The sequence below is a fragment of the Canis lupus genome, chromosome 15 (genome assembly GCF_003254725.2).
Source record: "Canis lupus dingo isolate Sandy chromosome 15, ASM325472v2, whole genome shotgun sequence".
In the NCBI taxonomy this organism is placed as follows: Eukaryota; Metazoa; Chordata; class Mammalia; order Carnivora; family Canidae; genus Canis; species Canis lupus.
In genome coordinates, this window is record NC_064257.1 from 22879313 (window position 1) to 22892066 (window position 12754).

General features: G+C 34.0%; 1 protein-coding gene across 3 annotated transcripts in view; it reads left to right on the plus strand.

Moving 5' to 3' along the window:
• Positions 1–12754, plus strand: part of PTPRQ (protein tyrosine phosphatase receptor type Q) — a 247193-nt gene that overhangs the window by 79679 nt on the left and 154760 nt on the right. For all 3 annotated transcript variants that reach the window (XM_049094355.1, XM_049094356.1, XM_049094357.1), the window contains 5 exons: positions 6002–6182; positions 7544–7702; positions 7807–7986; positions 8577–8684; positions 8833–9114. In XM_049094355.1, the coding sequence (XP_048950312.1) occupies positions 6002–6182; positions 7544–7702; positions 7807–7986; positions 8577–8684; positions 8833–9114 (910 nt within the window). The remainder of the gene's footprint in view (positions 1–6001; positions 6183–7543; positions 7703–7806; positions 7987–8576; positions 8685–8832; positions 9115–12754) is intronic.

Consider the following 12754-nt stretch of genomic DNA (forward strand, 5'->3'; position numbering starts at 1 on the left):
CGTCACCACCCCACCTCAGGATTGCAGTCTCTTGCCTGGACTATTGCTATCTTACTGCATTAGTTTTTCATTGTTGGATGACAATTTGCCACAAACTTAATTGTTGTGTAACAATTCACCGTAAGCTTAAGACAACTCATATTTATTTATTATCTCACAGTTTCTGTGGGTCAGGGAAAGTTTTCTGTCACTTGCTTCATCATGCCAGCAGAGGGAATATATACAGTATAATGTAGCCATAGGAATGACATCCTCTCACCTGCGCCTCATTTCATTGTTTAGATGCAAATAATAGCTCCCACACAACAGGAAGGGATTATACAAATGAATGAACAGCAGGAGGTAGGAATAATAGGGGGGACATCTGAGAGACTGTCCACAACACTCTCCCAGCCCACTATTTTATATTTCACATATCTATTAGAATTATCCTTCCGGATTTAAGTATATTATTTAAATTAGAATAACCAAATAAGAATTGAGGACAGGGAAGGTATGATCTATTTAAGAACTCTAACTTCTCAGTATCCTAGTAGAAAGTCAATAGATCTGTCTAAAATCTAAAATAATTGAGTCTTAACAGAGTAGTATAGGCATGTTACTTAGTGATTTTAGAGTAAAATCATGTGTGTATCATGGTGTTATATCATGTGTATATCATGATTGATACATGAAAGTATTAAAATATAATCATCTTATGCTAGACTTGAACTGATCTCATCAACCTTATTTAAAGTTTTTTTTTTCCAGTGACCTTTTATGCTTTGTTTATTTCTTAATAAATAGGGGCTATTTTATTATGCTGAAAGATGTATAAAATTTTACTTGCAATATTTAAATAAATACTTGAACAAATATATTAGAAAATTTAATTTCAGGGTTTGAAGACTTATTTCAACATTCAAATTTGTATATGAATTGCATGTAGAGCATGCCTAATAAGTGATTGGGAATCCAGCCTCTGCTAAAATATTTTATCAACTCTAATAATAGGGTATCTACTACCACAAAAAGCAGCTCCTATTCTATGAACTTTAAAATATTCTTCCTTATGGCCTCCCAGGCATGTATGCATTAAGTAACACGAAAGTTCCAGGAACTCTGTTAGGTCCAGAAAATACACAGATGAATAAGAAAAATACTTTGTTCTTTAACTATGTTGAACTGAAACATTTGTCTTCTAATATTTGCCAGTTTGTCCCATCTCTCTTCTCTAGACTACATGATATGAGCTTGGAATTTGGAACCAGGGAAATGTGTTTCAATCCTACTTCTGCTATGACTAGTTTTATGAACTTGAACAGATGACTGTAAAATGGAGCTCTTGATACCTAACTTTGGGCTATAGTGAATTAATATTGCATGGATAAAGTACTTAGCACTATATTTGACACATAGTAGTTTTAAATGTCTTTGTAGCAGTAATAACAATACACAGTGATTTAAGTTTTTATCTTTTGAAGATGATGGTCATGATTTCCCTAAGGCTTAATATCCTCAGTTTCTCATCGGCTGTGGTTTCTGGATCCCTCATATTATTGAGTACTCTCCTATGTGTATTTTCCAGTTTGTCAATGAAACTCTTAATCATCTGAACACAATATTCCATATGTAATTTGATTAGATCCAAATTGAGAAAAACTATTTTCTACCTTGATGTTCATTTCCTACTTCTATCAATGCAAAGAATAAAATTAATTTATTTGTAAGACTCATTCCACTGAGAATAAAGTCTAAAATCCTAAAGTCATCTTTCCATGGACTGTTCTTAAGTTGAATTTTACACTCAGATCTCATCCTGTATTTGTTTTTTGGTAGAATCCTGGGGCATTTTCTCCCCCAAAGGCACCATCTTGGTGCCTATTGTTACAAGTACATGAGATTCATACAGATACATATTTTCATCCAGCATGTTTCACAAATATATCAGTATTTGTCATTGGTGAACATGAGAAGAAAGTCAGCTAAAGGCTTGACCAATTGCTATGGAATGAAGCTGACAGGACCCAAGAGTAGTTTAGGAATGCTTGAGATAAAGTTTACTTTATTGACCATCACCCAAATAACATGCAGAATGATACAATATCCACTAGGTTTCCTAACATATACTAATTGCAAACTTTTCTTTTTTACCACTGCTCAATAACAGAGAGCATAAATCATGTTATAGTCTATAATAAAACATAGAAATATTTCTTAATAATAAATCAACTATTTCATTAAGTCAATCCAGTAGACTTCAGTGAGTCTAAATAAATAGATGTAATAGAGATTCGTAAAAAATTAAAATCACATTAGCTATAATGAAGGTTATTACATGTAGAATCAGGTTGGTTTATACAGATGGATTAGGAATTTAACTGTAGAACTTCTAATTCTTTCACATAAATTCCAAAGATTCCTGGGTAGGATATGAGAGGCCTTTCAAGTTGGTGAACTGTGACATTCTGTAAGTCAGTTGTGCTCAACCAAGGAAGATGTTGCTCTCCACTTGGCAATCTCTGGAGACAGTTGTCTTGGTACAAATGGGGAGATGCTTCTAGTGGGTAGGAACCAGGGATGCTTCTAAACTTCCTACAACAAAACATTGTCTAACACAGAATGCCGATGGTGCTGAGGTCCAGAGCCCTGTAGTAACTCAGTAAGACTGAAAGCTTTCAGGATTGCAGTTGGCTGCTTTTCTCCCTCATTATTCTCATGTCCTCTTCGGCCCCTTCTACTTATTTTCTCAAGTTCTGTTCTTTCCCATCATTTTTGCTCTTAAAATAATTTTTTTTTGTCCTTTGAAAGACCTAATACCTAATGCCTTTTCAAAAGAAGCAAAGTGTGAGAAATATTCATGGCACGGCTGTCTGAGTGATAATGAATAACATTATGGGTTGTTATGAAACCAGTGTTCAAATCATTGCATCAGTTAGAGAGAGTCTTTCCAGAATACCAGAATTTGGGAGAAATTCAGAAAGTCAAAATTATTTAGGTCAACTCTTACATTGAAATGGCAGTTTGTCAACAGAGATGCTTGACTTTGTTAATTGATGGGATGCTGTGACTTAACTCTCAATAATTTATCTGGCAGGAGTGTAAAATATTGGGAGATTTAATGCAAAATTGTAGTTCATGGGGAAATTATGCTTCTTCATTGTACCTTCTGCAGTGCTTTGTACACAGTAGATTCTCAGAGTGGCTGATTGATAGTGGAAACAGCTGTGTGTTTCAAGCATAAACTATTGACTGGAATACCAGAGCATCTCTGAATTATGTGTTTGTGATTCATGCCCCCTCTGATTTCCCTGTGGAAGCGGAGCTGAAGTGAGCTGTTGGAAGATAGAAGACCTTTAACTTGTCCTGTATAGAGTTCCCTATCCAGAGTTTTTTATTGCAAGAATTTTAGAATAGATTTTATAGGTGTCCCCTTCCTTCTCATCACAATACTTTTCTGGCTATGGATGTAACAAGATTTAGATAATTTTATTCTATAAATATCATTTGGAGAACTACAGATTTCCCTGGATCTTTTTTCCATTCTTTTCTCTCTCAGACAAGTTAATATTTCAGTGACCTATCTTTGTAGATGATTAAACAAACTGCCTTAAGATTACTTGCCTTCCTGAAATTTTTCCTGAGCACCTTTTACTTTTTTTAAATACTAAGTATTGGTGTTACTTAGGAATAAAAACCCTGTTTTTGGCTCTAGGATTAAAGACAACCCCAAAACATAAGGTAAGAGTACCCAAACTTATATGCAAATAAAACCTTTATTATATATTATAAATTTTGAGGGTACAAGAGCATGGAGTTGGGGAGGAATAATATTTTCTTTTTAAAAAAAAGCATTTTTGTTTTTTTTTAAAGATGAGTTATGAAGCAGAAGTTGAAAAGGAATGGACAAAAAGTAGTTCTTGCTATGTCTTTTTTTTTCTAAGATGATTTTATCTTGGGAAAGTTTGAACAGATATTAAAGTAGAGAAGAAAATATAATAACCCCCATTTGCCTCTCTCCTGGATTCAGTATTTAACATCTTACCATACTTGTGTCAGCTGTTTCCCATTGTTGCTCTTGCCCTGGACATATTTTAAAATAAATCCCAGACTTAATTTTGCTTCTACATGCCTAATTAAGAACGAATTTCTAAAACTTGCAGATATTTTAATTCATACAATGATTCTATTACCACAACTATCAGAATTGCTAATGTTGTCTTGGTATCATCTAATATCTAGAACATATTCAAATTTTCCCGATTGTCTTCGAAGCCCGTGTTGGTAGGTATGTACTAATTAGAATCCAAAGTCCACACATTTCATTTGGTTGTTAAGTCTCTTAAGGCAACATTTACTTTGATTAATGTATATATAGTCTTATTTCCGAGGTTGAAAAACTACACAAAATACTAATAATATTTGGCCCCCAAACCCTTTCCTTAATCAGTTATGCTGTATGAGGAGAGAGAAGGAAGAGAGTTGTCTTGTTATCTCATTAGAAGCTCTTCCTGTATTTATCTGTAATGTGGCCCTGATATTTTCACTTCAGTATCTGTTACTTTGGTGAACTTGACATGAGTGAAGTACATTATGGGATCTGGGAGCAATCATAGTTACTTAAAATATTCCTTAGGTCCAGACCCTTGGATAGGCTATCTGAAAGCTATTGCCATGCAGTTTGGTTCATGTGTGTAACTTCACTTGATCAAAGATAAACTGTTATTGACATATCAAGCAAGATGCAAGCCTCTCACACCTCATGTGTAAATGAGAACACAGAGATAGAGAAGCAAACATATTTTAATAAGGCAGTGTGCCTAAACACTTACTTTTGGGAGTGAATGGTTTTAAAATAGTTTGGTTATGGAACCTTTGTAGGAGGATGTCTAATTTTATAATAAAGCAACTAATTCAAATCAGAAACAAATATTCCCTTCATCCCACAATACGATATTGACCTCTTATGATAATGGAATGATTAGAATGTGTTAAAATGAGGTAGGAATTTAATAACTTTAGAATGAAAGCTGGGAATGTAAAGGAAGACAGTAGTCATGGAAATAACATTACCTTTTTAAAAAGTCTGATTCCATCCATTTTATCTTTGTATATGGTGCAAGAAAGTGGTCTAGTTTCATTCTTCTGCATGAAGAATGTTCAATTTTCCCAGCACCATTTATTGAAGAGACTGTCTTTTTTCCAGTGGATAGTCTTTCCTCCTTTGTCAAATATTAGTTGACCATAAAGTTGAGGGTCCACTTCTGGATTTTCTATTCTGTTCCATTAATCTATGTGTCTGTTTTTGTGCCAGTACCACACTGTCTTGATGACCACAGCTTTGTAGTACAACCTGAAATCTGTCATTGTGATGCCCCCAGCTATGGTTTTCTTTTTTAAAATTCCCCTGGCTATTCGGAGTCTTTTCTGATTCCACACAAATCTTAAAATAATTTGTTCCAACTCTTTGAAGAAAGTCCATGGTATTTTGATAGAGATTGCATTTGCTTCAACGTGGATGGAACTGGACGGTATTATGCTGAGTGAAATAAGTCAATAGGAGAAGGAAAAAAATTATATGGTCTCATTCATTTGGGGAATATAAAAAATAGTGAAAGGGAAAAAAGGGAAAAGAGAAAAAATAAGTGGGAAATATCAGAAAGGGAGACAGAACATGAAAGACTCCTAACTCTGGGAAACGAACTAGGGGTGGTGGAAGGGGAGGAGGGCAGGGGGTGGGGGTGACTGGGGGGCGAGCTCTGAGATGGGCACTTGACGGGATGAGCACTGGGTATTATTCTGTATGTTGACAAATTGAACACCAATAAAAAATAAATTTATTAAAAAAAGAAATGGAGAATTTTGAAGAACAAGTAATAAAATAATGCTTGTACATTTCAAAAAAAAAAATTAAAAGTCTGATTCCAAAGTTACTAGTTTTTTAAACTATATACTTGGGTAAAGTCATTATTAAGTGTAATAGTTACAAGTGGTCATTGTGAATGTCTGTTTTTAATTACAGTATGTAGATGCCCCCATGACTCCAGAAACTGTAAACATAGTAGAGTCAATGGCAGAATTATTTGAGGGTTCAGCAGAGATATCTTCAGACCTGTACTCGCTTGCTTCAGCTATATATAACAGTCATCCCCATAATAACTTTCCTGCAAGAAACAGAGCTGAAGACCAGCATTCAGCAGTTGGTAGGTACAATTTCTGTGTTCTCTGAAGCATATTTCAAACCACCAGTGTTAGCTAGCACAGATATGAACCTTAGCTTAGAGTTCAACCAAATTATTAATGGTTCATGGACTGGAGTCAGATTTTTTTCTTCTTCAACTGTTGGATAACCTCATGCAGCAAATGGATATGCCACACAGGCAGGAGCTGGCCCCTCCTAACCCATTTGACCTTCCTCCTAGAGAAAGTAGCACCCTAGAGTCTCTGGCCAAGCTGCATAGACAATCAGTTATTACAGTTGCCAAAGCAGGTGTGATGGGGAGGGATTAACATATCTTCAAATCATTTACAGGCCTCACACTCTCTGCAGCTTTTGACTAATAGGTTTTCAAATGTCACTAAAGGTAAATAGGTCAGAAAGTTACAACTCTAGTGCATGGGGTGTTAAACAGGTGTAGGTGACCCCAGTGATGTGGTGATGTCATTAGTGTATACACTTGCTTTCAGGGTCAATGGATCTTATTGTTTCTAAAAGAAGAATGTCATATATAGCAAATTAAAAATACTTGGTTACATGACACAGGGCTAAATGATCTCTCTGGTCATCTACAAGTCAGAAGAATATTTTTTTTCATTGCCTTTTTTTCTTTTTTTTTTTTTTTTGTTTTGTTTTTGTTTTTGTTTTTTTTTTGTCATTGCCTTTTTTTCTGATTTGGTAGTTGTCTCATTCCAAATTAAGAGGGTTTTGTTATTTTATTGATGGTAGAATTAGTAAAAAATATCACATATTTGAAATACATTTGTTTCATTTACTGATGCATTTTTTCCTGAGCAAAGACTGGAGCAACACTAAAAATTAAGAGGCCCACAATTTCTGATGCAGATGTTTCCTTGAGTATTTTTAATCTAATCAGTGATTAATATTGTTGGATGCACAAGTTCTTAATAAAAAAATTAACATTATTTGAAATCCTGTTCGTATTTATGTGTCAATTATCCAGGCATGCTTACTTTAAACCTCCAAGAGGTTTAATAAAAGTGTAGTGATTTTTGAATCCAAATAAGTCTCATTTCAATAACATTCACATTACAGCATAGCCTTGACATATGTTTTAATTTGGTATTATACGTCATCTTTCATTTCAGAAAAAAAACCCTTAGGCAGTCTCTTTTAGAAGTTGTATTTTCTCAAAACACTAGTCTAATGTTCCAGGATGTATTTATTTTTAATTATACATGTTTGTTATTTATATCTATTTTTTATCATTTCACATAAAGGAGTACATAGAGAAATTAATGACTAATGTGAAATCAAGTTTAAGATTTCACTCTGTGAGGAAAAATAATTTTGATCATGATTTTCTTTTTTACTGATTTCAAATAGGAACAAGGAATCTGTATATCACTGACATTGCTGCTGAACAGCTGTCTTACGTTATCAGGAGACTTGTACCTTTCACTGAGCACATGATTAGTGTATCTGCTTTCACCATCATGGGAGAAGGACCACCAACGGTTCTCAATGTCAGGACACATGAGCAAGGTAAGAATGTATTTCCTTTGAAATAATTACCTGCAAATATTGCTCTTACACATGGTAATACTTTTCCTTTTTGTTCACATGAATTGTTCATTCTTCTTTACAAGTGCCAAGCTCCATTCAAATTATAAACTATAAAAATATTAGTTCTTCATCTATTTTGTTGTATTGGGATCCTCCAGAATATCCCAATGGAAAAATAACTCATTATACAATTTATGCAATGGAACTGGATACAAACAGAGCATTCCAGATGACTACTACAGATAACAGCTTTCTCATAACAGGTAGAAGAATCTTTTTTAAAACATTTCTATTCTGATGAAAATGTGCATCTCTTTCTGCCTTTCACACTGCAGGACACGTGCTGCCTCATTTCAGATTTTGTTATGCTGTGCTGCCATGGATATCTTAAAAATGTGCAGAAATAACTTGATTAAATGTGTTTTCCTTATCTATATTTATCTACAAAAAATGAGATCATCAGACAAGTATGGTAGGAATATACTTAACCCAGAGAATTTTATATCTGGTACATTGAAATGAAGTGTTAAAAGCTTGAATGAATGAATATGAAAATCAGCTGAAGTAACTGAGCTGACATGGCCTTTGTGCCAAGCCAACATAGTTCTTGCAGCATGTCAAAAATTATTTTTCAGCCTCAGATGATTGCCCTAGTATTCAGGAATGAACTAAAATATCATCAACCTGGAAAAACCCTCCAGTCCAAGGAATTTTGGGAGAATAAGATTACAAGGAAACTTACTTGGAGAACCAGTCTCCCAAATAAATTATTTTCACTAGTCCTGTGTCAAATGACCCTAATCCATGAATGTTATTTTATGATCTTTACATAGATTACCTGTTGTCATTGTAGGGTTAAAGAAATACACAAAATATAAAATGAGAGTGGCTGCCTCAACCCATGTTGGAGAAAGTTCTTTGTCTGAAGAAAATGACATCTTTGTAAGAACTCCAGAAGATGGTAAGAATATCAGGCACAATTTTCATAAAAAGCAGGTGGTATTGCATACTTATTGCTTTCTACCTCATGCTCCCTTTAGTGGCTGAAGCAATCAGCATTAAAAAAAAAAAAAAAACACATGGATTTAAAATTTTGTTTCATCCCCCAGAACCAGAATCACCACCTCAAGATGTGGAAGTTATTGATGTTACTGCAAGTGAGATAAATTTGAAGTGGTCACCACCTGAGAAACCCAATGGGATTATTGTTGCTTATGAAGTGCTGTATAAAAATACGGATACCTTGTTTATGAAGAACACCTCAACCACAAACATAATTTTAAGGGACTTAAAACCTTACAACCTCTACAACATTTCTGTCCGGTCATATACCAGGTTTGGTCATGGCAATCAGTTATCTTCTTTACTCTCTGTAAGAACTTCTGAGACTGGTAAGCTTTTTGTTTGTTGTTTAATAATACGTATAATGAAGTAAACACCATGGATAATTGTCATATTGTTTATATTTTAAATAACCTAAAATCTCTCATCCTTTTTTGTATAACCCAGAAATATGTGTTTTTTTTTTTTTCCTGGTAAGATGTGGGGTAAAGGCTTGCTGTGTAAATTAGTAAAGTCTGATTTACATATTTATGGGAACTCCAACATAAAATCAGTGAATTTTTCAAATGAAAGATCTTGAGAAAACAAGGATCTTTCAGGGTACCTGTAAAATAACCACATGCTTTTAAATTAGCTAAAACCAGAGCACACTCATAAGAATAGATTCCTGTACTCCAATGAGGTATGTATATGGAAAGAGGAGCAGAGTGGGAGCAGAGGTACAGCATGCCTGGGTAAGCCTTATGGAGGAGACAGCATTTGACCTGGATCTTAAAGCATAGGGTAGAATGGATGTTATTAAAGTTGTTGGGTAGACAGGGAGGGGAATATCCTCCCTGGATAGGAAATCATGGAAGCAAGGAATTACACTCTCATGTTTCAGTTTCAGTGATACAAAAACAAAAAGCAGATGGCAAGACATTTTGCCTTATGATCTTAGTTTATTGTCTTGTTTATAATAATATATTGAAGCGTCACTCTTAATTCAACTCTGTAATTTATGCTGAGAATTAATAACTAAATGTAAAATTACTGTTTTATTCCTACTTTTAAACAATTAAATATTTATTGACTAGCTACTAGCTGAACCATATGGAATTACTATTCCTATGGGTCAAAATGGCCAATATCATCAATTTCATATGGCTCAGCCAGATTCTATATGAGAGGCCCTGTCTCTAACCTTGAGGATCTAGGTATCTAGTAAAGCAGCTTATCTTTGAACAGGAGTACCTTCCTGAGGCTAGTCAAAGAAATTAATAAAATGAGATGACACAAAAGAGCCTATAGAGAATGGCATTCATAATTGCAGGACTGAGAGAATAATGAAAAGAATGTTTTATAGCATTAAGGATTATCTCTTAAAGTGAAATCTAATTTGTATTAAACTATATATTGGCATGTTTCATTGCTTTTATAGATATTTTTTTTTAAATTAGTATTTTTGTTAAGGAAAATATCTCCTCTTTACCTGACCTAGCTTTATTTTACACTGGGTCAAGGAAAGAAACAAGCATATTTTAAACACCTGCAGAGTGCCATGGGCTATGCTCCTGGCTTTCATGAAAATTACCTTTTTAATTCTAACAAAGCATTAAGGTATTATCTTCATTGCCTAATAAAAAACAGGTCTGAGAGGTTCATCCCTTCAATGAATATTCAGCAAATATTTGCAATATGCCAAGCCCTAATGGGAGTATAGCACTGTAAATGAAAGTGAATTTCTGCCCTCCTAAAGTTAAAATTAATTGGTGGGTGTTTAATTGCTTAAGGTCACCCAGCTGGTAAGTGATAAAGCTGGACCTGGAACCCAAATGTATCAGACTATAAAGCATATTTCCTTTCACAGTATAATCTATTTTAGAAGCCATCAATAAAGTTAGTGAATTATAGAATATATCTAGGATCTTTTCTGTTCATTGTTGCAGTGATATTTTTCTGTTTGGGCTTTGCACAACATGAGGAAGGAAAGAAGAACTTTCAAAGTTCCTGTTATAATAAACAATCATATTCATGAATGTTTATCAAACACTTCACTACTTAAGTGGTTAGGGCATCAAGAACACCTTATCTTAATGATTATCTGTAGAATATTCTCTTTTATTGTTTGCTAACTACTACATGTATGCAATCTTTAATTTAGTATTGAATAAGTAAATTTAATTTTCACTTTCTTATCTATTAGATGAGCTTAATTCTAAGGCAGGGATAATAAATCTTCAGTGAATATAAGATTTTAACTTGAAATGTAATTAAAAATGAGAATGCTAGTTTTGGAAAGTGTCTTATAAAACACATAGAATTCTTTATTTTATAGATGAGGAGACCTAGAAATATTTGAGTGAAATGACACAAAAATCAGAGTAGATAAGAAGTAATGTTGGGACTTAGAGGTAAACCTCCTGGCAGCCATTTCAAGCCTCCTGAGCTAGTGAGAAAAGTAAAGAGAAGAAGGAAACAACTTATTCCAGACTCACTGTCTCACCCATTTGGGTGGATATAGGGTCATTTTGATCCTAGACTCTTTAGAAGCAAAACAGAACTGAAAATACGGCATAGTGTTCAACGTCCATACTTCTAATTTCTGACTCTCTGTCCTAAGGTAGGGTACTCTCAACATCTTTGCATTCTTTATTTAGATGGAAATGGTGGACAATGAAATCTACATTAGTGACCTTTCCAAAAGTATGTGTGCTACTTACTATTCAGCCACCAGTTTTAGCTCTTTTCGTAAAAGAGGAAGCTAGAATGTTAAATAGTTTTAAGGCGTCATTTGAAGCAAGATGTACTGAAAAACAACTATCTGTCTGTTTCCAAGGCTTCACAGTCTTATTAAATACAATAAATTCATCCTCTACTCTTATAAAAAAAACAACAACAAGCACCAACTTTTCAGTATTATTTCATGAGAAATTGAGGGATTGTTTACTAATTGCTGCTAGTTACAAATAAGAATGAATTATTTGTTCACGTGCTTTATCTTGATTGGGGAATCAGAGTTTACTAATGCTTGGGACGTAAAATACTCTTGTATTCACGCAGAAAAAATCAACATGAGGTTGATCTCATGGGTGTGTGAGTGTGTGACAGAGAGACTGTGTTTATGTGTGCTTTAAGTATAGAATGTACAGTTGACAAACAAGATTAATTCATGTTTTCTCATACTTAGGGTTCAATAATCACATAAAGAACTTTAAGTTCTCATGAAAATTACCTTTTGGTGATCTCAATACATTCTCTTTCCTTTTTAAAATCTTTCTTTATGGTAAGCCTTTAGCAAATGGTTTGAATATGTCTGATGTGGGGTAACAACCACTAGTGGATAGTAACTTAGATGTTGACCAAAGTTCTGTATAGGACTTTATAATTTATTTATATTAATGAATTACATTAAAATTTTTTTTCTATGTATCACTATAACTGTGTATGCCAAACAACAATCTTTTGGCATACTCAAGGTAACTTCTCACTTCCTAATTTAGGACCATCAGAACAAGCTTATTTCTTATTTTTATTTTTTAAATAGGTTCAGCTTATTCCAAGTGATTATAAAAATTTACTTTTTGTTCATGAGTTATCTATTTTACACAATACTTCATAATTGGACACTGTATTAGTTCAGAGAACTCTTAAGTGCATCATTACTCTGCAAAATCAGTAAGTCATCAAGCCTATCTTTATTTCCCCTGAATCCAGCACTGGTTATCCCCTAAGGATAAATGAATAAAAATGCAAAGGATATCAGCCTAGGGTCACAGATGCATATTTATATTCTGACTACTGGTGGTCGGCAGACAACTCCAGAGGGACAATTTAGCAAGTTCCAATGAGAATTTCAAAATCAGAGGTTATACTGAGTTATGAAGTTCAAGCATAGTATTACTAACGCCTTTTTTTTCTTGCAGTTAAATAACTATTCAATTTTGTTTTGCTTAGCTTTGAATTTCTCTCTTGTTTTTAAACATATTT